The 27971-nt window shown below is 40.0% G+C and overlaps 1 protein-coding gene across 4 annotated transcripts in view; it reads right to left on the bottom strand.

Moving 5' to 3' along the window:
• Positions 1-18296, bottom strand: part of SATB2 (SATB homeobox 2) — a 436014-nt gene extending 417718 nt beyond the window's left edge. For 2 of the 4 annotated variants that reach the window (XM_033947177.1, XM_033947180.1), the window contains exons 1-2: positions 16564-18296; positions 15413-15640 (exon numbers count right to left, since the gene is read on the bottom strand). In XM_033947177.1, coding sequence (XP_033803068.1) covers positions 15413-15590 — 178 coding nt within the window. In that variant the 5' untranslated portion in view covers positions 15591-15640; positions 16564-18296. Of the gene's footprint in view, positions 1-15412; positions 15641-16563 lie in introns of those variants that run through there. The other 2 variants (XM_033947179.1, XM_033947178.1) reach the window with 2 other exon arrangements.
• Positions 18297-27971: the final 9675 nt, after the last annotated feature.

Raw genomic sequence — 27971 nt, 5'->3', positions numbered from 1 at the left:
ATGGAGTATGAGATTGAGTTTATTACTAGGTTTGTTACAGTTGGGGCTTTGCTATTTTCGAGGAGGATGAAGTTTGTTTTGTCAGGAAAGTTTGTGTTCTTTCATCCATGTTGCTACTGTATCAAGTGTTTTGTGTATTGTGCCTGCCATGGAGGACGCTAGTTGGTCAAAAGGAAGTAGAATGATGATGTTGTCTGCATAGCTGTAGGGGGTAAGGCCTAGTTTGTCTAGGCAAGAGCCGAGGGAAGCAATGTATAGGTTGAAGAGTGTGGGAGATAGTGGTGATCCTTGGGGTACGCCGCAGGGATTAGACCATGGTTCTGATTTTTCTTTGTTTGTTTTAACTCTGTATGTTCTACATTGTAGAAATCCTCTAAACCATGATAATACCTTGCCAGTGATTCCTATTGAGTCTAGTATTTGTAGGAGGATGTCATGGTCTATCAGCTGTGGAGAGATCTAGTTGAATAATCAGCATTTTTTTGCCTGTGCTGAGGTGTTGTCTAGCAGTGTCTAGCAAGGTCTCAGTGCTGTAGTTGGTTCTGAAGCCAGATTGTGTAGGGTGGAGTAAGTTGTGGTTTTCTAGGTATAAGATTAAGACTTTAGCTACGAGGCCTTCCATTAGCTTGACATAATGTGGTATTGAAGCTATGGGTCTGTAATTGGAGGGTTGATCTGTCGGTCCTTTGGGGTCTTTTAGGATCGGAATGATGGCGATTTTGCTGAGGTCTTGTGGGAAGAAGCCTTCTGTGAGTAAAGTTTGTATCCATTGCATAAGGAGGGTGCGAAATGGTGTACTGGAGGTTTTTAATAGGTATGGTGGGCATTGGTTGAGGTCATAGGCTGCGTGGCTGTATTTATTATAGAGTTTGTTTAGGTCTGACCATTGTATAGGTGGGAAGTGGGACCAGGTTCTGTCTGTTGCAACTGATTCTTTCTCTGTGAGGGGTATTGTGATCTCTTCAAGGTGCATAGGTGTTCCATTGAAAGTGGACCTGATAGTTGCGATTTTGTTTTTGAAGAATGTCGCTAAGAGGGTGGCTGAGGGCGGGGGAGGGGGTTGTTGTTATTGGTTAGGAAGGGTTTGGTGTCTGTGAGTTCTTTTAGTAGTTGCAAGAGCTTTTTGTGTCTTGGGATTCTTCTCCTATTTGCTTTGTGCAGTATGTCTTTCTTTTTTCTTTCAGTTTTTGTTTGTATTTTTTGTTTAGTTTTCTCCATGCTGTTTTTGTGGAATCTTGACTGTTTTTTCTCCATTTTCTTTCTAGTTGTCTGCATTGTCTTTTGAGCAGGAGTAGTTTGTTGTTGAACCATTTGTCTGATTTCCTATAGATTCTGGTTTTTCTTTGTTCTGGGGCTAGCTCATCTAGGGTTGTTTAACTTAGATGGCTCCATTGTGAGATGAAGTCTTTGGGGTTATAGTCTTGGATTATGGCGTCTGTTTTAGTCCAGAATATGGTGGGGTCGATATATTTACGTGAGTTGTAGGTTATTTTTTGTGTGATTGGTTTGTTTTTGTTTTTAGTCCATTTGATATTGAAGGAGTAAGTATAATGATCTGACCAGAGAGAACGGTGCCAGTTTCCATTTGATGTGTGAATCTCTGGTTGTATGGGCTGTTGGGACATGTAGGCTGCAGTGTCGAGTTGGTGACCTTTTTCATGTGTGGCTTGAGGGTCTAGTATCTTGTATGTTAAGGCTTCGAGGTGTGATAGTAAGATTCCTACTTGTTTGGAGGTTTGGTTTTCGAGGTGGTCGTTTAGTTCTCCTAGGATTAAGTTGTAAGTTGTTGATAATGAGTTTCGGTATATAAACTCTTCAAATGTTGGTTTTGCTGTGTTCCAGTTTTCTGGTTTTATGTAGCAGAGCATGCAGGTTAGGATTCCTTTGAGTGATGTGCTTGAGAGTTGACAGGCTAGTAGATTCATGTATGAGGTAGTTATTTTGTCTTGTGTTTTTAGGTCTATGGTGTTTCTGGCAATGATGGCAATTCCTCCTTCTCTTTTATTTTCTCTGCAGACCACTATTATTTTGTATCCCTTTGGGCAGACTTCCATTATTCTGGGGTCTGATTCTGAAGTTATCCAGGTTTCTGTGAGGAAACGGCAGTCTAGGTTTTCTCCTTCTATCCAGTTTTTTATGTGTTCTGTCTTAGGGCCTATGGCCCTGATGTTTAAGTATGCGCATGTGAGAGTGGTGTAGACTGTTAGAGTGCTATGAGTTATTTTTGTGGTAGACGAGTGATCTTTGGTGGGGTTGAGTTTTGGTCTTGTAAGGGGTTTGTTGGTCTTCTTCTTATTGTATGTATGGTGGGGTGGTAAGTGTAGGCCTGGTAGTTTACGCCTCTGTCTATTGTTGAGTGGAGAATTCTGTTAGCGTTTGATATAGTTGGTATTGGGGAGATGTTATTTGCTGTCGCCTTCCAGTTGGCTAGGAGCAGGGTAATCAGCAGGATAGCCTGTATGTGTTTTTGTGGTGTAGCTATCATTGTGGGGACAAGAGTGTCTGGTAGTATAGTAGTAGGAGAGTAGTGGAATAGTAGGAGAGTGGTGGAGGAGTTCCTTCTTCTTTCTCTGCTTATTGAGAGTTGCTGGTCTCCTCAGGTGCTAAGGAGGGATCAGGTGTCTTGTGTTGTTCTTTATGGGTAGTGTTGGGTGGATGTAGGTTGGGGCTTAGATGACTGTAGGTTGGTTGAGGTGGTTTTGAAAGGGTGGAGGTTTGGTCGCTTCTTGGTCGCTTAGCAAAGGCGCTCGCTAAGGCGAGCGCCTTTGATGTGCACTTTAGACGGCGCACTGAACGCCTGCGCACTGTTAGGAGCTGTACCTTTAAAGTGGTTCAGCAGTTGTAGCATCGGGGAGGGGAAGAGTGTGCTCCCACACCCGATGAAGTTCTCACAACTGCTACCGGAGGGTAGGGATTCAGACAGGTAAAGAATTCAAACTGTCCCACTGAGCCTTCCAACTGGCTCAGCGGTTGTAGTGTCTGGGAGGGGCAGAGTGTGCTCCCACACCCGAAGAAGTTCTCCCGACTGCTACCGGAGGTTAGGGATTCAGGCAGGTAAAGAATTCAAACTGTTCTGCTGAGCCTTCCAACTGGCTCAGCAATTATAGCATCGGGGAGGGCCGGAGTGTGCTCCCACGCCCGAAGAAGTTCTCCCGACTGTGGTAGAATCTGTGTAAGCCATGCAGTGTCCCGCCCCCCTACATGACAGTTTAAATGTGCATGTATAACCTTCAAGCTTCTCTATGGAATATTTGACCCTTTAGTCCCTTTATGTTGGAATACCTTTAAATCCTGTCTTCTGAGGAATACACAGAAATATAAGCTATCTTTCTCTTTTAAGGGAATCAAGTCTGCTGGGAAGCTTAGTCAATCTTTTGTCTTCAAGTTGGTAGAGATCTGGAATGGACTTCCTGACTCTATTAGACTGATAGGCTAACTACATCTATTTCGTAAAGCCTTGAAAACTTTGTTGTTCTCGCAATATTTAAATGGCTTAACCACAATATCAATGAAATAATTACATTATAGCTCTTTTCTCTCATGTTCCTCTTTTTTATATTCTAGTCTTAATTATATGTGAACCGAGTCGAGCTCCGCTGGGAGATGACCCGGTATATAAACCGAAGATTAGATTAGATTATAATAAATTTAAAAAGATCTGAGGGCAATTGACAACTTATTGTAATGAATAGACACCATTTTCCAGTGAAAGTATATTTGCAAATAGGGGGATGAGGGTGGTTTATAGTTTACTGTGGGTTTAATCAAAAGAAAAAGAATATTTATATTGTATATTTTTGATTAAATGTTAAAGGAAAGGGGGGTGGGAAGGGAATAAATTTATATATTTGATGTTATATTAGAAAGAAATTCAAGTGATGTATTTAATATCAAATGTTTTATTATTTGTACACTTGATGTAAGATTAAAAATGAATAAAGAATTAAAAAAAAAAAAAGATTAGATTAGACATTTTCATAAGAGCTTTGGCCACACTGCCACAAAATATTTACAGTATATTTAAATAAAAGTTTGTTAGTTGTCTTTGCATATTGAGATATTGAAACTATACTTAGAAAATCTAGTTTGTTGCCTTTTTCTCAGTAGTTCAGGCTGTGCTGTGTGAAATGCTATGTTTTTTTTCTTGTTGACAACATATTGTACTGTAGAAATACGACCCTCGTATTGTTGCTTGTTTCCCTTCCTCAGAAAACCCTTTCTCTAGTTTAGTGTCTCAAACTTTTTAACTCCAGCACACTAAGGGTTCCTTTTACAAAGGTGCGTTAGGGCCTTAACGCGCGGAATAGCGCGCGCTAAATTGCCGTGCGCGCTAGCCACCATCGCCTCCTCTTGAGCAGGCGGTAGTATTTCGGGTAGCTTGCGCTATAGCGCTTGCTAATCCGGTGCGTGCGCTAAAAACGCTAGCGTACCTTTGTAAAAGGAGCTCTAAATGGAACAATTGTTTCTCGTGGCACATTATAGTTGAAATTATAAAACTGCAAAACTAACAAAAAATTTAATTTGAGAGTTATTTATTTAAAGTTCTTTAAGCTTTGTATGGGTAATTGTAACAACAGTGAGACTAACCCCCTCTTTTACTAAGGCGTGCTAGCCGATCTAGCGTGCGGTAAATTCATTATAGTCAACACCATAAGCAAAAGCTCAGACATGTTCTACCTGTGTTTTCTATCTCTGCCTCTCTCTCTCTCGCTCTCTCTCTAACACCTTGGCCTATCTGGTAAAAAGGCAAACAAATGGCTGGAACACAACTTAAGCTAGCTTGCACAGTTTTACTAGTGAACACAACAGATGGCTTTTCTGCCACAACACACATAGATTATTTATGTATTTATTTATTTATGCATGTATCTGATAGATCGTCCATTCACAATATCACATCAAGGTGGTATGCAATACCTGCAAATAATAACATAGTAACATAGTAGATGACGGTAGATAAAGACCCGAATGGTCCATCCAGTCTGCCCAACCTGATTCAATTTAAATTTTTTAATTTTTTTCTTCTTAGCTATTTCTGGGCAAGAATCCAAAGCTCTACCCAGTACTGTGCTTGGGTTCCTACTGCCGAAATCTCTGTTAAAACCTATTCCAGCCCATCTACACCCTCCCAGCCATTGAAGCCCTCCCAGCCCATCCTCCACCAAATGGCCATATACAGACACAGACCGTGCAAGTCTGCCCAGTACTGGCCTTAGTTCAATATTTAATATTATTTTTTGATTCTAGATCCTCTGTGTTCATCCCACGCTTCTTTAAACTCAGTCACAGTTTTACTCTCCACCACCTCTCTCGGGAACGCATTCCGGGCATCCACCACCCTCTCCATAAAGTAGAATTTCCTAACATTGCCTTTGAATCTACCACCCCTCAACCTCAAATTATGTCCTCTGGTTTTACCATTTTCCTTTCCCTGGAAAAGATTATGTTCTACGTTAATTCCCTTCAAGTATTTGAACGTCTGAATCATATCTCCCCTGTCTCTCCTTTCCTCTAGGGCAGTGATTCCCAACCCTGTCCTGGAGGAACACCAGGCCAATCGGGTTTTCAGGCTAGCCCTAATGAATATGCATGAGAGAGATTTGCATATGATGGAAGTGATAGGCATGCAAATTTGCTTCATGCATATTCATTAGGGCTAGCCTGAAAACCCAATTGGCCTGGTGTTCCTCCAGGACAGGGTTGGGAACCACTGCTCTAGGGTATACATATTCAGGACTTCCAGTCTCTCCTCATACGTCTTCTGGCGCAAGCCTCCTATCATTTTCGTCGCCCTCCTCTGGACCACTTCAAGTCTTCTTACGTCCTTCACCAGATATGGTCTCCAAAACTGAACACAATACTCCAAGTGGGGCCTTACCAATGACCTGTACATCAACACCTTCTTCCTTCTACTGGCTACGCCTCTCTTTATACAGCCCAGCATCCTTCTGGCAGCAGCCACTGCCTTGTCACACTGTTTTTTCGCCTTTAGATCTTCTGACACTATCACCCCAAGGTCCCTCTCCCCGTCCGTGCATATCAGCTTCTTCTAATAAGCAACAAGGCTTGAGAACAGACATATAGACAAATGTGACTGCATGACAAACTTTATATTAGACATTCAACACAGGCCCTCTTTTACTAAGATGCGCTAACCAATCAGCACACGCTAATCTATTTAGTGCACGCTAAATGCTAATGCGTGCCTGTTAGTCTATGGATGCATCAAAGTGGTTTTGCCACTGATCTTTGCTCAAAACATGACGCAAATTTTATAACCTACGACTTCTCCGCTTCTAATGATTCTCAAAAAGGAAAAGAATAACACCCCTCCCTAAAGTACCCTCTTTTTGTGTATTCTATTCTATTTACAATTGTAGTTCTACCCACTCATCCACGCGTTCCTGTACATCATGTCATGTCTTATGTCTTTGTTTATATCCCCCGAAATTTTAAACTTTTTATATTGTAGCCTTATACACCGCTTAGATAGCTATTATAAGCCGTATATCAAATTTTACATTTTAAACAATTTTATTGATGATTGCGGAGCAAGTGAACAGAAACATCAAACAGCGGCAATAGCAAACAAGCATCCAAGCAAAAAGTAAATGTACAGTCGCGTCATCAGAATTTTCAACAGTGCAATAAAGACCCCTCCCTCTTTCCAACCCCACCCTTCCCCCAAGATAGGGAAAGTCAGGACGACTGACGTCCAAGAGCAGAAAAAAAACAGACTGGCACAGATAGGAAATCGAAAATAGACTCGGGTAGACCAAACAAGAATGGACAATACAAATCACCAGAGACCATCCTGCCCCCCTCCCCCCCTCGTCCTTCCTTAACCCAACCCATTCCTCCCGAACATAGGACTGAGGTATGAACTGAAATGAAATGCTGGTGAAATCAGGGTGTCTCAAAGCAAATTCAAAATTTGGCTGCGTTTTTGAGGTGATAAAGAAGTAAGGCAAATATCAAATTTTAATAAACTTGGAAGAGGCTGTCCGAGCATTCCCAACTCTCCTCACTGGAGTATTTTGCTGTTTGGAATCCGTGATTAAGGCATGTGGTGCAGCCACACAAAAATAAGGGCCCATGCACCCCAGAAATGATTCATAGTCACCTCATTTCTGAGGAACTTCTGAGCCATATAGATACTGGGCCTTTGGCAGGGGTTTGTTTGGGGTTTTTTGCTGTGCAACTCTAGCAATATTTTGCTCAGGCACATAGATGTACTCCTGTTCGCATCTCTGGATTCTGCAAGCTCATTCCAGGCAGTTCAATTCCTCCAACAGGGGATACAAAATACCAAAATGAAAACCACTAGACACCAACTGTAAGCTACTAGGTGCCCCAGGTTCTTAGCCATGGTAATAAAAATGGAAAACTATAAATAGCTGCGTATAGAGCCAGGTTTGAACACCCTTCAGGAAGTTTTAATATGAGTTCTCAAGCCTCAAGTTGAGAGGGCCAGACAACTAATTGCAGAGTTGCATAACAATGTAATCATAGTTTTGCTATCGTTGGAATGACCAGGAACTTGGCCTGGGAAGGTCTTCGGACTTGATACAGACAATAGGGAAAAAGAGAAGTGAAAGACAGACCAGCAAATCTGTGCCATAAATTATTTCCATCATTTGGGAAATAACAAGAAGAAAAAATAAAACTATTTCCCTTCTTTAAACAATACTGAGATAGTGAAATCTTATTACGCCACATATATGATTGGCAGCTTCTCAGGTCCTTCCACCATGCCGCTGGCTACTTTTTTCACTACAATTGATCCTCTTCACATGTAATGCAGAACATGCCTGAGAGAGAACAGGTCTAGACAGAAAAATGGGACAACACTTCACCACTAAACATCTATGTAATTGACATTGGATGGTTTTGCTGGTATTAATTTCAGATGCTATTCCATTTGCATGGAGAGAAGGAAAACTGAAAATCTGGGAAAAAAAAAAATAAAAAAAACCCTGTGCAACTTATAGTCTGAAATAGATACTGGTCAGTGGGTTTCTATAGAAGGATGTCAACATTCCCAAATTACAGCACCACTAAATTGTGCCTGTGTCACTGAATGGGTGGATACACTGCATTCTGTTTAAGACAGAGCTTCAATTGTATATATTTGTGTTAACCAAAGATGTCTTTAGTTTAATAACAGAGCGAGTAGCTAAAAACATTCAAAATGGCCACTCTTCCACCTCAGCAAAAACCCAGTGGAGATCCTGTATGACCTCCACTAAACTGAACTCCTTTTCTTATCACTCTAAAAAAAAAAAAAGTACAACTCAGGGTAAAGAGAAACTGCACACTTAGGTCGCAATGAAGGATGGGCTTTCTCTAGCCAAGGAAACATCCAATCAATAGGGGCAACCGGAGTTTGTGTTTCATGAGGAACTGTTCAGTATTTTATCATATCTTTGCTTCCTCGATCAGCATAGGGTTCATGCTCATCATGAACCAAAAGGAAACTTAATATAACCAGGTAAAGCCAATGAGACCATTAGGTTTGAATAATTTGAATTCTGGGAAACTATAAATCCCATTTATGTGTGAGACCCACACAAACCCCAGAGGTGTGAATTAGTCCACTAGTGGGTCTTCATTACCTGTCCTGCACATACATTAAGAATGTGTCTTCTAGGCCTGGGAGAAACAAAATAATCCCTTATTAAATGTACCATCCACCACAAGAAAATCCCTATCTACCAAAGGCCACATTATTCCACAGTACAATTACACACACACACAGAAAGTTTATTCCATTTGTGTTTTAGAAAAGTTAATCCTTTTACATAACAAGCTTCATAGCAGAGTGTCCTTGCATTCTGGATGTGACGTAGAAAATGTGCACCATAAATACGCACCCGTATTAATGGGTCTCCAATTTAATCCATACTGAAAGCTCAGAATTTAAAAAATTCTGTTTAACTTTACACAATTATGAAGATAGATAGATAGTCCAACCAAAGACAAAAGTTACGCTCTAAACTGACAACATGTCTACGTTGAGTTCCCAGTTCTACCTCCAAAACAATGACATTCAATCATGGGATCTATAAGTAAAGCTAACTATGTAAGATCTGTTCTTTCAAACAGCAGAATACCCAAAGGCCCCTTTTTAATTCTCTGCAATCAACTATTATCAGCCCTTATTTCTTTTCTATTCCCTCAAGTGTGTCTAGGATGCAACAGTTGGAACAGGTGCTGTTCAATGTCTTTCTATGGAAACAAACTTGCTCACAAAGTAGCCCATCTCACTGAGTTTGCACTTGTCGTCACACCATCCGTGTCAATGACACTGGGAATCAATTTTTCTATTTCAGGGAGGTGAGTCTTTTTTTCTTTTATGAAAGACACTCAACAGTCTATGCTAGCATCGAAGAATTCCTGCATTGGCCCCAAAAAGGCATCAGATCCTGCAAAGAATCCTCTTCATGCTACTGGGAAAAGCCAGGATTTCAGTCAACCACATTTAAACTATGTTTTACAATTAGCTACCAATCAAAGAAAAATACGTTTTAAGATTATAGATGGTTTTAATTTATGCTTTATGGTAACTAGCATGATTTGGGTTCATTATACTTCAGGGCTATGATTTTATTTTCTGAAAAGCTGACAGATATGTGTGAATCAAAACCTACCCATCCACAACTACCACTACTGTGTACCAAAAACATTATGAATGACCAAAGATTCTCAGCAACATTGAAACTATTACACAGGGCTCCTTTTACAAAGCCGCGCTAGTGGTTTTAACACACGCACCGGATTAGCGCACGCTAGCTGGAAATCTACCGCCTGCTCAAAAGGAGGCGGTAGCGGCTAGCGCATACGACAATTTAGCACGCGTTAAGGCCCTAGCGCGGCTTTGTAAAAAGTGTAGGTTCATTACAGTTTAGAATGGACTGCCTTTTCAGCAACTATTAGAGGCAAACATTTGGTTTTAACAAAAAACCTACTTTTGTGGCGGGATCAGAGATTGTCTTAAGAACCCTGGCTGAACTCCTCGGCACTGTTCAAAGCACTATGCAGTCTGAAGTGGCACCTCTCCCCTCACAGATTCTCCAGTTCCTTATGCCATGGCCTGAAAATCTAATTCTTTGGCTCACTCCTCCCAGACCTCGCTCAAAGGTGCATTTTGTGGGGGGGAAAAAAAAACAAAACCCCAGGAAAAAAACAGTACCACATCAATGGACATTTCTTTCTAATATCCTGAAACTGATCTTTGAAAAGATTTGCACAATCTAATCAACAATTTAATCGAAAGGAATTTCCTAATGGTTAATCATCTTTTATTTTTAAAATTCTTACGGAGTGAATTACTAAGTGCAAGGATATGCCAATTCTGGTAAGTAAATGTTACCCAGCAGGAATATAAAGCTGTCAGCAGTGTAGCGCTTGTGCTTGCTCTAACCTCCTGCCTGGCTTCCCAGGCTGTTTAAGGGAACATTAGTCTTTTTTTTTTCTGACCCCCTCAGGCACTCTCTCAAACCTGCTCCATGTGAACCTGGGAGCAGATGTGCTTTATGGCATATGTCCTTACAGAAAGGCTATGAAGGTAACTCTCTACCTAAACATCTCAGAGTGAGCTGTCTCAGATCAAAAGAATTAATTCTCTGCCTCCTTTCAATGCATTCTCCCAAACATGTTAATCCAGAGACTAATTCCCCAATATTTTCTGTCACACAATAGCACAACTTCCAGAATGTAACTACTGTTTGTCTATGTGGTGTTGTCCCCACTCGGCAGCAATCATTCCACAGAGAAAATAAAAATGACAAAAAAGTAAAACAAAACAAAAAAATATACAGACTCAAGCTTCTGTCCTGTCAATGAATAAGGCTTCCTGAAAAATTCCTCTTCTCCGTGTGTCACATTCTACTGGTCTATGAGAAATAGCAACAGCTAGGAGCCACAGCGTTACCTCTGATGCTGAGCAATGCCGAGCAGCCGACATCTATTAAACAGATTCATGCAGCTCTCCAAGTTCATCCATCTATGCAAAGCGTGGAAAACCTTTCGCCATGGTTCATTATTTTACCTAGACAGTCAAGTCATTGAAGTGCCTGACTCCAGTCGCTCTGAATTAAAGGATACAGTCCCAGTGCATGCCTAAACGCAATGTTACAAAATAAGCTATTTTGCTAAAGGAACCATTCATATTACATACCTATGCTAGAACGTAACAACACCATAAATACCTGTTCCAAAGAAAACACTCCAAATATATTTCTATATCTTTACCTATCTACATACACCATGTCTGGAAAAAATGGGACCTCATATGGTTTCAAAATTCTTTGCAATTGTTCAAACATTTACATAAGGTTTTACTAAACTGCAGAAGAGCTTCTTGCCATGGGTCGGCGTGATAAATGCTCCGATGTTCAGAGAAGCTGAATGAACGTCAGAGCATTTACCTCGCTGGCCCGCAGTATGAAGCTCTTCCACAGTTTAGTAAAAGGAGCCCTAAGTACGATCTACGAGAATACATGAGTCCAACCTCTGGGTTCCTTTTACAAAGCTACGTTAGCAGCTGCTACTGCGGTAATCGCTCAAGTGCCCACAGGGATTTAATGGACGTCGGAGTTTTTGCCGCATGGTAGCCACTACCGCAGCTTTGTAAAAAGGGGGGAATTATTAGGACGCTCCCTTAGCATGCACTTTGCGCCATATGTCTTAATTTGTTATAAATTGCAACTTTATCTTCTTTGCTAAATGAAATTTTGCTAAAACAGTTAGTTTATAGTTTATAATTTATTTATATTCTGCCTTTAAATAAGGCGGATTACAACCAAACATACACAATTAAAAATAACAAAACAAACATATCAAAAAACATCAAAATTGTCAATTCACATAAAAGGCATCAACCGTCATACTTCATCTTACAAAATAGATCGTAATGGTCACTTCCTGAATGACATCATTTTGAAAACAGGGATCATTCATTTTTTTACAGCATCTTGCAGTAACACCTGTCAATATTAGTAATAATTTTTTAAAATAATAGAGCATTTGTTTTGGGGTTATTTGGAAAAATATTGGGGATCTCATTTTTTTCTGGATACCTTGTATATCTATCTATCAACCAAGACGAGAATGATGTGGAGCCACGAAACTTACAAGTTATTCCATACTTTTCTTCACACTTTTCATTTCAATGATATGAAATGAAAAGTGTAGAATAACTTGTAAGTTTCATGGCTCCACATTTGGTTGGGTTGAGAACTTTTCAGCAGCCCCTTATATATTTATATATATATATATATATATATATATATATATATATATATATATATACACAGACACATATACATATATACACACACATACACACAAACATAGATAGATCTGAATATATTGTCATCATGTTTATTCTTTATACCTGTTTATAAAGTGCCTAAAAATCAAACACTCTCAGTACATTCATACACCTATACCAATGTCCCTTGTGATTATTCTTTCACAAAAGAAATCATATTTGAAAATTGTTTTTCTAGCATTAATTTTCAGTTTATGCCAATAAAAGAACTACTTGACTGAAACCCTGGGACGCATTTATTAAAGGTTTGGCCAATATTCTCCCCTTTAAAAACAACACTTTTATCCCCATGTCTTTAATTAAAAAAACCCTAGACTTCACGCAGGGTGATAACCGCGCTCCACAATGAAAAATACAGATTTCCTCGGACCTCTCCTACATCCCATATCAAAGCGGAACACAGCAAAATTCACTCACTGCAAAGCTAGTGGGCTACGACTGCACCTGGCACAGGTGTTTAAAATGTTCTCACAGCTTCAAAATGTTTCCCATTGGTTGGGGGGGGGGGGGGTTTACCTAACACCTTCTGAATCTGTCCAACCTGTCCAGTCCTACCTGAGCAATGGCATAAGATAAACCACCGGTCACAACTCCCTACGTATACTGTGAAGCTTGACTACCCAACAGGCGCAAAAGACAAATGCCCATATAAAAAGCATTGAACGTTACACATGTCCAATCACAATAAATCACAGCAATTTGTTCTACAGCAGAAGAGATGAAATCACTATTAGGAAATCAATCTCTTGTTAAATGATCAAACCAAAGCTTCCTTGAAAACTTTTTTTTTAAATAAAATTTTGCAAATCTATGTTCTGTAACAGTTGGCTTTTTCATCTCCATAGAGACCTTCAGTCTACTGAAAACTATCCAGCTGGGATTAACATGTGCAAAACAGGCAATCTTAGGAACTGGAAAAAAAAAAACCCACAGACACGGCAGGCTTATTTCCTCAATAAAATCTTACACAGTATAAAATAATAAAGAAAAGAGAAAATCCTTTTTAAATAACATCATTGTGACATGGCATGAACCCTGCTGTTGTCTTTCATATTAAAGACAGTGACAAAGAGGGGCAGTGAACTGCACACCTCACAAACGGAAAACTCGAGATACTCAGAGCTTCACAGCAGAAACATTATACAGGGAACACAAGTTTTAAAACATTTGTATAACTTTTGATTCAGTGTTATCATGACACAAAGTTTCTCTGTTACACTTTGTTCTGTATATCTCCCCAAAATGCTGGCATTTTCAAGTCAGAAATCTTTAAGGTTGAAGTTTACCACACGAATAAAATGGTTCCCATACCTAATAATGCATGCTATCCATTAATTAGTGACACCTTTGGTACCAGCAAAGACCTAGAAATATTAAATCCAAACCTCTAGAAACAATTGTTCAAAACAAGAGAGTTGTTTTAAGATGTTTCAAACTAACTTTTTCCACATATCCTTTCTGAGGCAAACGTCTTCAGTATCCATTTCAGCTCTTTCTGATTATAAAAAAAAAAAATAATCTGAATTTTCTGCAGCAATACAAACTTCACTGCTATGACTGACTATCCATGATTTCTAGACAAAATGGTGGGACCTGATGAAAACGATGTTGTGACATATCTGAACGCTGCTCACAATGTTTAACAAGGAGCATTTTTGAAATCTCAACTTTCCAGGAAGGCAAGCCTTCAGACATCCAGCCTTCAGACATTCGAAAGCACAATCTACTTTCCAAATCCTTCCTTAGGTAGTCTTTCAGATTGCTAAAACCCACAAGTACAAAGGCATTGCTAACTTGTGCAGCAATTACAAATCTTATAACAACATTCAGCAAAGGAACTTTTTTGCAGTGTGATGGCAAACATACACATCACATACAGTGGTGACACAGGAAGTAGATTAAAGCCTTCAGCCGCTTAATATCACTTGAGAAAATAGATTAAATGCATACGATTTAATTATTGCACAGAATTGAATTGAGAAGGGGGAAAAAAGGTCTGAAAAGCAGGTGTGATTTCCTTTTTTTGTTAAACTTTATGTCATAAATGATCATACACAAAAAAAAACACATTTTCTCCATGCAATACAATATAATGTCATTTGTGCCAAAAGGGTAGAATGCAAATTAATAAATATCACAGCACATGTCATTAAAACTGATTTTAAAAAGGACAAGTACTGAGGAGACACAATTATAAAACAATGAAACAAAAATAAAAAGGCTTTGAAAATCTTGAGACTGGTTCTACAGATACAGCAAAAATGTTTTTAATAGTATCTACAATTCAGCTGTAAGACCTTTTCTCGAATGAATCTCCTGTAGCAGAACGAAGGGGGTGACATATATATATATTTGCAATCAATGGTTTCAGGTCAGTTTAAAAGAAAGAATAAAACTCTTATGAAAGCTTTATTAAAATCATCTAAAATCATCCTTTATTAAAAGGCCATATAGAGAAAATAAACATACCTCTGTGTACAATGCGGCAGTGTGCCTCTACTAAATTATCATTTCAAAAAAGGGGCACTGATTATTATTTGAAGTTTACTAATTTATACACTGTTCCTGCTTTCCACTGAAATTATTGTCTTCATATACTGCCCCTTTAATCTCTGCAGGCAGCAGAAGGGTGGTGTCTGCAGTCCAGTCTTTTTACTGGGTGAATCTTTTCTAAAATGCAGACATGAGTGAAAAAAAACCCTGATGCAAAAACTTCAGTACAAGAAAACTGTTTAAAAAAAAAAAAAAACAGTTTCTGACTGTGCAGGAAAAGCTAAAAACCAGCTAGCAAACTGTGACAGAAAGCTGCCAACACCTCACTCAGCTCAAGGTGGCAGGCTGCCCAAGAAATGCCACTGTCCGAGTAAACCACCCTATAGTGCAACAGCAAAAGGAGCTGATAGCTACTGGTGGGAGAAGGTGAGCAAGTAGGGGGGTGAGGGGGTTAACAAGCTGGTATATACTTCCTGAAATTCTACACCCATACAGCAACTTAATCAATATGGACCCTGCCACCCCAAGCAATTCTTTCTCTGCTGTCACTCTCTTATGAATATGTGAATATGACTAAATGGTTACCTCCCAATGGTTTGGTTAGAGAGCCATTGGACCTCCCTCTGGCTCCTGCGGGACTGCCATTCTGTTCAAGCCTGGCCACCTTCACTAGGGGAGGGCCTTTGACATCAGGGCTGCTGCTCCTTCTCTCTGGACTATCCCGCAGAGAGGGGCTCTCACTTTTCCGCTCCATGCTGCTCATACTTGGAGACAACCTTCGCCCTGGCAGTTCACAATAAAACGGGCAAGGACCTGAAAAGGCAGATGAAAAATGCAGAAAAAATAACGTATTTAACAAGTGATGAAAACACAGTAAATCACAGCTCCTACAATGCAAATATTTAGGGTTTTTTTTTAAAAAAAACTGCATTCAAAATTTACACAATTTTCCTACATTTTTAGATGTAACAGAAGATGTCCAGATTTCAATTTGCATCCCAATGTAAATTTGAGTCCTACTTTTGAGGTCTTGCACAAATCTGGTCCCTAAATTCTTCATTATATCTTGTTCTTAATATTTTTGCATGGTCTAGTAGTAGAAAAAAAAGCCAGCCTGGAACCTTCCTGAAACTTAAAACAGCTCCAGCTCCAGCAGTACTGCCAAACATCTTCTGACAGCACTCATCAGTTCATGCACACAGGTATATGTTGTGACTGAAGAGAGCATTTATCACTATCCCAAAATGATATATATATCCTGCAGTGCTCAGAAACAGTAGGTCAATATTAACTGGAGGCTTTTCAGAATTTCATAAAATACAGACTAGAAACAAGTGCGCTGCTAGAGTAATTTTTGGTTCTCTCTTTTGTATAGTATATGCTTTCTACGGTCTAATTAGTACAGAAATTATTGCAAAAAAAAAAAAAATGAACTATGCTTTCAAAAAGTTACAGTTTATGCACCTTTCCAACTTTCCAGTTTGGAATTTTCAGTAATGCACGACCGCCAATCCTAGTAAAGTTATAGTGAAAAAGTCCTGAAACCTACAAGATTTTTGCACAGTGCTTTAAAAAAATGTTTCAATATTTCAAGACAAGTTCTGTTCTAATCATTACAATTAGAGATTATATTTCAGGGGGAAAGAAAAAAACCCATAACTAGCAAACACATGGCTGTTTCATTCTCAGCATTTTATGAGAAGCTTATCCTTGACGGTGTTGTGTCTGGTACTTACTACTTAAAGTTTGTCTGTAAGTTGGCTGAGCTGGGATAAGGCTCTGTCCATGGATCAAGAGTAAAGAATCCAGGGTTAGAAGTTTTCGGTTCCCTCCAGTAAGTTCGCTGCCTAGCCGCCTGCCTCTCGTGCCTTTGCTCTTCCGCCGCCTGAGTGCTGCTCCTGCTGCTCGGCGCTGGGGTCGCGATTATTGCGCTCATCCAGCTCGTGAAGTGCTTTTGTCCCGGGAAGCCGGTGCTGAGCTTCTCTCTGCAGACTAGCCGCCGGGTCAGCACTCGAGCCAGCGATTTCTGCCGCCGTCGCTGACAGCCCGGGCGAGGGTGGGGGGTGGGTGGGAGATGGAGGGCAGGCTGGCGATCGTAGGGGGGTGGGGTGCGGACAACCTCTTCACACCTTGACAAAAGGGAATCAGTAAGGAGGGCAGAGCGGAAGATGGGGAGGAAGAGAGCTGACTTCGTCTCCTCGGCGAGCGATTTACAGATGTGTCACTCCCAATCTCTCTCTCTCTCTCTCTCTCCCTCCCTGCCAGCAGGAGTAACTGACACGACAGAGAGAAAGAGGGAGAGAGCGAGAGATGATTATTAGTTACGTTGAGTCATCAAACAAGTCCTTTTGGGTTGGCCTTGGATTCTCGATTTCTGCCTTTTCCCGGCCCGAGCTCATTTGAATATTTTTTTTTTTTCTTCGTCTTCTTTCAAAGTCGTGGGATTTCTGGCATCAGGGTCACGGAAAGCGAGAAGGGAAAAATAAATAAAGAAAGAAACGCGTGCCGAGACGGGAAGGAAAAAAACGTGCGCCGGGGACGCGGAAGGAAGATCTTCGGGCGGAGGAAGTGGCGGCGGCGGCAGCAGCAGAAGGATGGCGGGGTGAAAGAGGGAGAAGAGCCGCAGCAGCTGGGGACCGGGGCTCTCTCCCTGCTCGCCCGGGCGCAAGAACTGTTAATCGAGCTGATTACTGGAAGGCGGTTTTGCCATTTATTACAGATAATAACACCACATGATCCGCTAATGAGGCTCCCGCGGAGGAGGATGCACGCAAACGGGACACGGACAGCAGCACACTTTTGCCCCTTCCGAAATGGGGATTTTTTTTTTTTTTTTTTTTTTTAGGGAAGGAGAAGGGGGTAATTGATCTACTGTGGCTTGATTCCCCCCCGCCCCGTTAATGAATAATCGCAGCGGCAGCGCATCACTCTCTTTCTCCGCTCGACCTAGCACTTTGCACAGTCAGGTAGAGGAAGAGCCCGCCGCTTCTCGTTCGACGCGACAGGTTGCACAGGGCCGGGCAGGGGTGGCCCCCTCTCTCCGGGCCTACTGGACGCTGGCGACGGTGCTTTGCGATCTGCTCCTGGCACCCAGACACGAGAGCGGCCAGCTTTTTTTTGCAGACGTCTTCCGGGAGTGGGAGTCAGGGGGGGGGGGAGTCAGAAAATGGCACTCAATTCGCATCTTATCCGACTTCTAGGTTATACAGTTTGGTGTGTTTGTTACCCATGTGCTGTATGGATGCGGGCTCCGATTCTGCCTTGAAGGCTGATGGTTCACCATTATGCAAAGTGCCAACGCATCAGTGCCCTTGTTTGGGACCCGGGGGGACTTTTTTCTCTGATGATTATTATGATGATTGTGTGTTTTATAAGAGTGTAAGGTAGGAGCTGAGAGAGATTGTGCAAGCCCCCTCCGCTTCTCCCCAGAGACCTTCGCCCAGACCCTGCAGCCTCCGCGAGGCGCACTTGCGGGCTCCCGCCCCCACACAGCAACTTTTGCCGCGCAACCCTCGCCGCGTCACCAGCGGGGGGAGAATCCCAGCGAGGGGGGGGATCGACTGACGCCGCTTAAGGTGGATCGGAAAAGTTTCGTCCGCCTCACCTTTCTAGGGTTCCCCCTCCCCTCCCCTCCCCCCAGTCCATGAAATCTGCCCAAGCCGAGGGAACCACTTCCGTTACTTGCTCCGAGCCACCCAATCTCTGCCCCGACTGGGGGGCAACGATGCGCGTGCTTATTATCGTTACCCGCCACCCTTGATTCTCTCTCCCCCTGGCACCTGCAGCCCCAGAAGGGCTCGCAGCTGAATTCGATCTAAGGAGTGGGAAGAAATGGAGCGAACAATGACAGCTGTTTGTGGCTGAACGCCTAGCAGGATGTCAGCAGGCGAGAACCAGAGCGCGGGTACTCATTTGTTTAAGTCTGGGTATCTTTATGGAATTTGAATGCAAAAAAAACCAAAACAAAAGGGTGAAAACATGCCCAGTACAGAACATAAACAAGGACCCATGAAAACCCTAGGATAATGTGGATACATTACAGCCATGAGGAATATACGATGGGCATACATAAGGAGTACCGGCTGTATCAACAGAGCTAGTACTCCTTAAGAGCAGCTGCAGGTACGGTGGCGCCCGGCGGACATGTTAAGCCCTTTACATAGAGGGAAGGCGCTGGAGGGTGGGGAGTACTGCCTGCCTCAAGGCGCTGCTAAAGATTTAGTTAGACGCGTTTTCTTCCTTAAAGAAGTGGGTGGAAGCAAAGTTTTCTTTTCTTTGGGGTTTTTTATCATTAGTTTTATTATTTTGCATGAAGGGCCCCTGGAGGGTGCAGCGGTGAAAGGAAATGGGGTGCGAGCTGTGCTAGAAGAGAGCAGAGGAACGCTGTGATTGAATCGAGGGAGGTCAGACCCTGAAAAGTCGCCTGTACACTTTTTGATTTGTTTCGAGTTGCAGACCTTCTTCCAGTTCGCATCTGGATGATCCCGATCCTCTTATAGTACAGTCACCCAAGTAGGCAAAACTGTAGTTCTGTATGACTGGATAATCTCTGTCCCTGATCAGATGGACATAAGAATCCTATTTCGGCTAGAGTCTAGACAATATCTTGTTCTTCATTGATCGAAAAACAAACAGAGGAAGAGCAGGAAAACCATGCTATGGTGGCGGGGGGAGGGGGGATCTACGGTCACATAAAAGTGGGGAGTGCTTCACCTTCAAATACTCGGTACAGGCCGAAATCACAAGCTTTGGCGTGCTTGTATAGTAAGAATGTGCTAAATTTAGGCTGCTTAATAAAGGAAGTAAAAATGTCGGCTGCAAAACGTATTGAAAACCTACGAAAAGAAAGCCATATTGTTTGTGCTTCTGAAGTTATATATATACACAAGATATATATACGTCCTTACCTTGTGCAGAAGTCTGCATATCTCCAGATCAAATGTCCTGGAAATGAGAATTGGTAATAATATTGGACTTCCGTGCATGTGAATAAATAAATGTCTGTGGCTCAGACTGGCTCTTTCCTGCCTGATTCGTCACTATTATGTCTGATTGGATGATAGATAGATAGATAGATCCAATTCTGTGAGTAAGTAATTTGCAAAATAGAAAATATCTGGAAACTTTCAGGTATATTTGATGACTGATGCTGAATGCTGATTTTTTTTTCCACTGAGATCATAAACGTAAAACATTGGTCACCAGACTATTCATCTCGTCCCCTATAATGAATTGGTTAATATTTTATAGTGTGTAAATAATTTACATTTTCAGATGAAAATTTTGATTGTTCAATTATTATGTTGGTCAGGTGACTTTTTGAATAATGTATACAAGTCAATACATTAAAATATATCATTTGTAAACGGTCTTATCTGCCTGCATGCACTCTTTTGATATATGACCATTCCTAAAATGTTTAGGATTAGTAAACCTTAGAATGTTATTAAAATCCTTTAAACTTCAAAATTGCTGAGCGTGAGAGAAACACATTATCATGCAAATTAGTTGATACTTATGGAGGAACCAAATCAAATTGTATTAAGAGAAGGATTTCTGGGGAAATTATTTAATCTGGGTAAACATTTTGTCATATCTAGTTCATGGACTTCTGTCCTCTATATACACCACTTCTTAAAATTCTAATTAGACAGTAACATATGATTGGATATGGTTTACTCTCTGCTTTAGAAACAATCAGACACAAGTAAAGAAAATCTTCCTCCGCAGCGGTTCATAAATTACAAAGCACCTTTGGATTATTTTGCTAAATGCAATCTACATTTACGTATTTATTATTCATATACTGTTAATTGTATTGTTTCAATTCAATTCTCTATTAAGACCTGCCTTTTCAAATTGTATCTCTTTAGTGCATCATAAATTCCAAAGGTTTCACTTTCTTTAAAGTGAAGAACAAAATACAAAATGTCCTTCAACTCCTTTCACCTTGTTTTGTTTTCAAAGCAGCAGCTTTCTTCTTTGTCGGAGCTGGACAAGCTTCCAAACTTTAGCGTCTCGCTCCATAAATGCCAACTCTGTATCACTTTCTTTGTTTTGTCTGTTTTTGTACTTAAAAATGTACAGCAAATAAAACACACCTTCAGTCCTTGCTGTTCGGTTATTATAAATATTTCATCTCACCTTCTAGATATTAATAATTAAGTGGCATCGGTTTGGAAACATCTGGGCACAGAAGTAGTTGTTTCAAGTCTTGTTTAAATCTTGTGGGTTTGCCGATACTTCCACACGATGAATCCTAATATGACATTTTTTTAGCGGGGGTGTTTGCAAATTCAGGGAATAGGCCAGAGAGAGTGATTTCTATTTTCTTTCTTTTCTTTCAGGAAATCCAACGCACTTTCTGATTTTTAAAACAGCTATTTTTCCACAGCCTTAAATATAATCCTATTTTTTCATAGTATTATCCTGTTCCTTGCACCTGTTTACTTAGCTGTAAATTTAGTCTTTTTTTGCCATTCTTTCTTGAACTTCTGCAGTCCGGGAGTCCAGGTTTCAGTCTTGTGTTCTATTTGTGCAGAGATCAGGTATTAAAGGAACACCAAGGGCAGCCCTTCAAATCCCAACCAAACCAGGAGGAATCAGCAACCAAATGCAAGAGTTTCCTCTCCTTAGGGAAAAACCTTTGCAGAATTGGGCCCTACCTGGACACTACCTTTGAAGGCTGGAACTGTTTGTATTCTATTTTTGGTTTTAGAACCTGTGCTAATAAATGGTCTAATTATATATTTGACCATTTATTAAACAATGAACTATCACAGCACAATAAAAGCTTAAGAGATGTGAAATATTTTTTTACGAAGTTTGAGAAACTTTTCACTCCCTAAGTCCGGATCATTCGAATTTAATTTGTGTACCAGGGACCACTGAAAAGTTCTCAGCCTAACCAACAAAGTTGAGGCAGTCTCCATCGAGGGCTACTAATCCCGTGATTTTCCACTTTTTTCGTTCCGTCAGAAAAATACGGAACGAAAAAATTGGAAAATTCTCCCTCGATGGAGACTGCCCCAGCTTTGTTGGTTGGGCTGAGAACTTTTCAGCGGCCCTGTACCTCTGGGGTTATTGCTATTTACCTTTATTAAAATCATTATTTGATCATCAAGCCATTTACTCGTAATTTGGCCATTGGGAAAAATGAAAATGAAATTACTTAACAGGCGCTGATTTAAAACATAACTTGAGCCTTCTCATAAGTGTTTTCAATGAGAATAGCATAAAAAAGTCACCTAATATGTTTTTTAAACTTATTTTTATACATTAAAATGGGCTTACATAACAACCCCAAGCCTTTAAGTAAAGAACCACTAATTTGAAGAGCTGCACCCTCTGATTTCTGGATGCGGTGACAAATCATTAGATATTTTAAACTTTCAAATGTCAAGGATGAAATGTATTTCTTTATTTATGCGTCCATACATACTTAACCATAAACTTCTGGAAATTGTTAATGCAAAGCACACAGAGACCGCAACAGGAAAATAACACAAATTAATAAGGTCTGAAATTTTTTCAAGGACTTACATATCCTGCTTTCTGCTGATAGGGCCCATAATTTTGTCTTTCCAAAAGGGTGGAAGAGGTTCTCGGAAGATGCCGCTATGAGAGCGAGCAACTGTTGCATAGTGTAACTAATATGTTATTAATTACATTTTAAAAATGTGCTGTCAAGGAATGAGTGCGCTCTTTCTTTCACTCCTTCATCCACCATCCCCTAAACATACTGAAATACTGTATGAACCAGGACAGTGTGGAAAAAGATTGCAATTGGTATATTTCATTCTTTATTTATAAAAGAAAGATTAATAGTCTATCAACATCTGGAGTCCTATGAAGGAAAACAATGAATTATTTACAGCAACTACCTATGCCTGCTGAGCGTGGTTGCTACAGTGCCACCGTGTGGCTTGGGATCTAACTACATTGCATTCCCAAGCTGTTAAACCCGGCTCTGTGGAGTTTACTCAAGTGCTGGAGATGAGGATGGGGATCGGGGGAGAGGCAGTGGCGGGGATGTCTGCCTCTTTGTGTGTAGTGCTTGGTTCAGGTCCACTGCCTTTACAGATCAATGCCCATAACGGACCTATTTTTTTCAATGGGTATACAGTAGTTCCCTACTTTCTCAGTTACCTGACATGTCATTGCACACATTTCAGTGTCTTGCGCCTTCTATCACCTTACGTCAAACATATTATCCCTTCACTGCATGATGTTTTTCAAAATATCCTGAAGACTTTCGTATTAGACAGCATAAGAAGGTGGAGGAAGTGCACTCAGATGAAATCTGGAAAGGGCGTCACCTCCAACAAAATCTGAATCTCACACCTACTACACTACAGATCAAACAATGGAAAACAAAGACAGTTTTTACATTCTATGATTACCTGTGTTTTAATATTTAATAATAAATAATAATAACAGTTTATATACCACAGGACCGTGAAGTTCTATGCGGTTTACAATGATTAAAAGATGCTACAGATTGAGTGGAATTAACAAAGTTCAGAGTTAGTGATTAACAGTTTTAAAGATCATTTGTTGAGGACTAAGATTGTATAGGTCAGTTACCTAAGTACTTCAGAAACAGATGTGTTTTTAGGTGTTTCCTGAATTCCCCATAAGTAGTAGGCATGAGCAGTTGTTCCAGATCTTTACCCCATAAATTAGCTGGTAATTCGTCCATATGTGAAGAACAGTGGACTGGATGCCACCAGGATCCTACCCTCTTTTTTTTTTTCTTTTACTCACATAAAATTTATTCCAGTGGCTCTGGGAACATAGATCATAGTTTACACATCACAGAACCATAGAGAGAAGAAAGCGCGCAGAGCAGAGCCAATTGTCCTCTATTAAATTCCTGTTGCCCTGCAATTGTTGAAGTGTCTTGCGCCCTCCCCTCCCCCCCCACCCCCCCCCCCCCCCACACACACACACCTTTTCAAAAAATTAGCTCTGAACCCGATCGGGTATTTTGAAGGGGTTTTTTTGGGGGGGGTGTTTTTGGGGGATTGGACAGGCTAGATGTACTTTTTGGTGGCCTATAAGATGATCTGTTTTATGTTCTCAGTCTCATCTATATATATGGAATTTGTTTGCTTTTTCTTGTGTTTGTTGTTGTTGGTTTTTTTTTTAATGTATGTGACATGTACCCCGCTCTGGGTAAAGACGGGTTATAAATAATAAACTATAAGGCAATAAGGTACTCAGTGGATTCTTGGAACCTGTAAGTGGATCAGGAGATAAAACTTGTGAATGATTTAAAACATACTCGGTCACATTGCATCATACTCATAGCAATAGAATTCTAAGTAACATTCCATATGCACCCGAATTTTGGAAATCAAATTTTGTAATGTGGCTCACCTGAGAATTTTTCTGTATCTGAAGGAGGGGTAGGAGATGTGTTGAACAGGCAAATTAAAACTTGGGAACCATGGAGAGACCAGAACACGATCATTTAAAGCCACCGCGCATCTATGTACCTGTCCTCAAAATACCTACTTGGCATGTCCTCGGATGGGCACATCTCCCAGAGTGTCGCTTCAGTGAGTCTATGATCCTGTCTGCAGTATACAACTGAGCACCAGATCAGAGTATAAGACCCAGTCGTAGGAATCAGGCCAGCGCAGGAGCATCAGTCTTGTGATCAGAAGATATAGGTGATAACATGAAATCTAATGCAAATGGATGGCTTGCAGCTTGTATAATCGCTTCCCTTCATGGTAATTGTCTTTGGACTGACCCTGTAACAGATACGAGGGGGCCGCTGAAAAGTTCTCAATCCGTCCAACAAAGTTGGGGCAGTCTCAATCGAGAGCATTATTACACTTGGCCCAGCGATTTTCCACTTTTTTTTCGTTCTGCTGGAAAAATAGGGAACGAAAAAAAGTGGAAAAATCGCTGGACTAATATGTGTATAGCCCTCAATATGTGTATAGCCCTCGATGGAGACTGCCCCAACTTATTCATCCGTGCAACTGTATATATTTCTATAGTTATAATTGTCATTAAATTGAATTAAAAGACGAAATGCAGATTTCATTGTGTCTTTGCTTTCATTGGCAATCAAAATTGCCAGAAAGGATGATGGAAATTGCAATTCTCTGAAACGTGTTGTTTTTTTGTTTTTGTTTTGTTTTTTGGGGGGGGGGTTTACCTTGCGGAATAAAATGTTTATATTACAGGTTTCCCCATTTCTTTCGCATCAGAAATACTGAGAACCATAACAGTATAAATAAAAGAACATTATTTTCTGGTTTTATCACTTTTTGAGATACTGATTTTGGATAGATTCACAGATTCGGCCTATAACATGTACAGCAGCCGAAAGGCCGTAGGTGTCTTACTAGTATTATCTATCACCAGAAAATGAGACGTTTATGTGCTGGCAGTCACAGTCATAATTTGGGGTTTTCACTACTTATTTTTCATTTTGTGCATGCAAGCTACCAATTTATTTATTTGTTTGTTTCCAGCTAAAATTATTTTTTAACACCAGATTTTCTTTTTCACAATCAGTTCTGCCATAAAGAGAAATTACCTGACTGAAATAAATAAATGTTTTACATATACAAATTCAAGCTAATTAAGGTGCACGATTCTGTTTTCTTTTCTGCAAGAAAATGCAATTCTGCATAGCAAAACTGAATTTCTACAGAAAATGTGGACTCACAGGCTAAAAAACATAAAAGGGATTTGTAAAGCGATTGGAATGTGAAGCCTAGTGTATGTACCATGAAAATATATTTTAATGGGAAGCCGCAGTACAAAATCTAAGGCAAAAAATGAAAACATTGGGTTCCAAGTATTTGTTAACACTATCCATATTTTTAAATGCTCGAAAATGAATTTCATGCCTACCAAATATTTTTTTTTAATTGAAAATAAATTTAGAAATATATGTACATATATACATTATATATATTACTGTACTACCGATTCTAATAATTTGCATAGTTCATTCCTTGCCTTTATAAAATCATAATGCAAAGAAACTGAACCTGTCATAATAAGAAATAAATGGTATGCATTTTAAAATTAAAACGAACTTTATCATACATATTGAGGCAATACAGTTTACGTTTCTTAAACATTTAATTATGTTTCGTTTTGATTACTTCCACTGTTAGATAGATTGTTTTAAAAAACAAACAAACCAGGAAACGTTAATAAATATAATATTTTTCGCCAGGCAGAATTTTCTGTTTCCTGTGCATTGACACACGTCGTATAGATAAATTACTGTCATTGTGTTGGATGAAAAATACAACCAAGCAACTACATGAAACTAATTGCAGTTTGTCTGTCTGTCTGTCTGTTTTATTCTTTAGTACCACCTTTAATCTTATCCATAACAGGGTATCAGTAGGGAAAATATGCAGGAATCTGAATGTCAAGACACATTATAGCCAGACACCACATGTTGTCACATACAAAACAGTACCCATGTATACACACCATTACACAAATGGCATGCATACACCCCAAATCTTACCCATACACACTTTGGCCAAAAAAGCTGATGTTTAGTGATATTTTTCTTAATTTCCAGTTTCATATTGAACATTCGGTATATAAACTTTTTTTGCACAGTGAAAGGTTTCCTTTTTTTTCTTTAGCTATTATTGAATAGGAAATTTGTTCAGGTCCTGGAAAAATAAGAACACAGGATTTTGGAGGTAATTTCTCCAGGAATTTGGAGCTGCTGGCATTTAAATAAATGTCTGAAAATGACTATTAAATAGGATGTATCGAGATGTACAATGTTAACTGCACGTGAAAACTCACCTTTTTCTCTCACCCCCTTATTTAATATTGTGCCTTGCAACAAGATAAATGTGGAGGGAACTTAAAACAGGTCATAGACTATTTTATTGGCTTTCATTTTGAACCTGGAAATTTTTGTTTTTGGTCGGTTGGTTTGTTGTTGCTTTTCATCTAGGCTTCAGTCAAGTTTACTCTGCATTTTTAGTAATCAGGCATGAAAACCGCATCTTTTAAACGTCAGATCTGTAACTGAGGGAAGAGTGACAAGGAGTGGGGTCTTTACAATACCAATATAAAAATAATTACTCGGTGAACAAAAATACTTTCTTCCGTGCTGAAAGTCTAATTTCAGAACGACAATCACAAAGTGGGAAGAAAGGAGGGGGGGATCTCTCCAACATTAGGCCATTGATCAAAAACAAGGTTCAAATAAAAGAAAACTGCAGAGTAGGAATTTACAAGAGACCTCAGCAAAATGTCCTGCAACAGATAAAAGCCTCAATTTTTTAAAAAAAAAATATTCTTTATTCATTTTCAAAATTACATTAAGTGTTAAATATATTCATTCAGATTAACATTAACTACATCACTTACAAACAATCATTGATATATTACATAAAAACATATCCCTTCCCTTTTCCCATCCCACCCACCCTTATATTCCATTATATCCGTGTTTATGTTTCTTAGTCCTCACAACGCAAATGTTGTTTTTTCTTTTTTTTTTGTACAAAAGCAACAAAAAAAAACAAAACAGAGGAAGAATTGTTTGGGGTTGTTTTTTTCTTCGATATCGCCAAGTTATTCCTCGGACTGGTTTTTGCTCGACGATAAATGTAATCTTATTTTTCTAGGTTGATTTTGACCGCATCCTTGTTTGTAGCAAATTGTGTCCCAATAAGACAAATCCTAGGCAAGTCTTTGGGGTTTGGGACGTGATCTGTCTGTTTATGAACTCTTTGGGCCCAATCAATGCACTTCGATTTCGGAAAGTCAAACAGAATTACACTCTTTGCTACAACCACACATAGAAACAGCAATTTATAACAAATAGAGTCTTGAAAGAGTTTGGATCTTGATTAGTGCATCATTGAGCCGAGACGGATAATAATTATCTTAGCTGTATAACTAATGAACTTTGTTTTGAGTCCGTTTAAAGTCAGCCTCGTACGCAAATACAGTATTCAAGTCTAGTGACAGTCTTATAAATGTAGGCAATTCCGGTCCTCGAGAGCCGGAGCCAGGTCAGGTTTTCAGGATCTCTACAATAAATATGCATGAGATAGATTTGCATCTCAAGGAGGCAGTGCATGCAAATCCACTCATACATATGCATGGTAGAGATCCTGAAAACCTGACC

The sequence above is a fragment of the Geotrypetes seraphini genome, chromosome 5, assembly GCF_902459505.1.
Source record: "Geotrypetes seraphini chromosome 5, aGeoSer1.1, whole genome shotgun sequence".
NCBI lineage: Eukaryota > Metazoa > Chordata > Amphibia > Gymnophiona > Dermophiidae > Geotrypetes > Geotrypetes seraphini.
The sequence above is the reverse complement of the archived record's forward strand: the minus strand, read 5'-3'. Positions and strand labels throughout refer to the sequence as shown.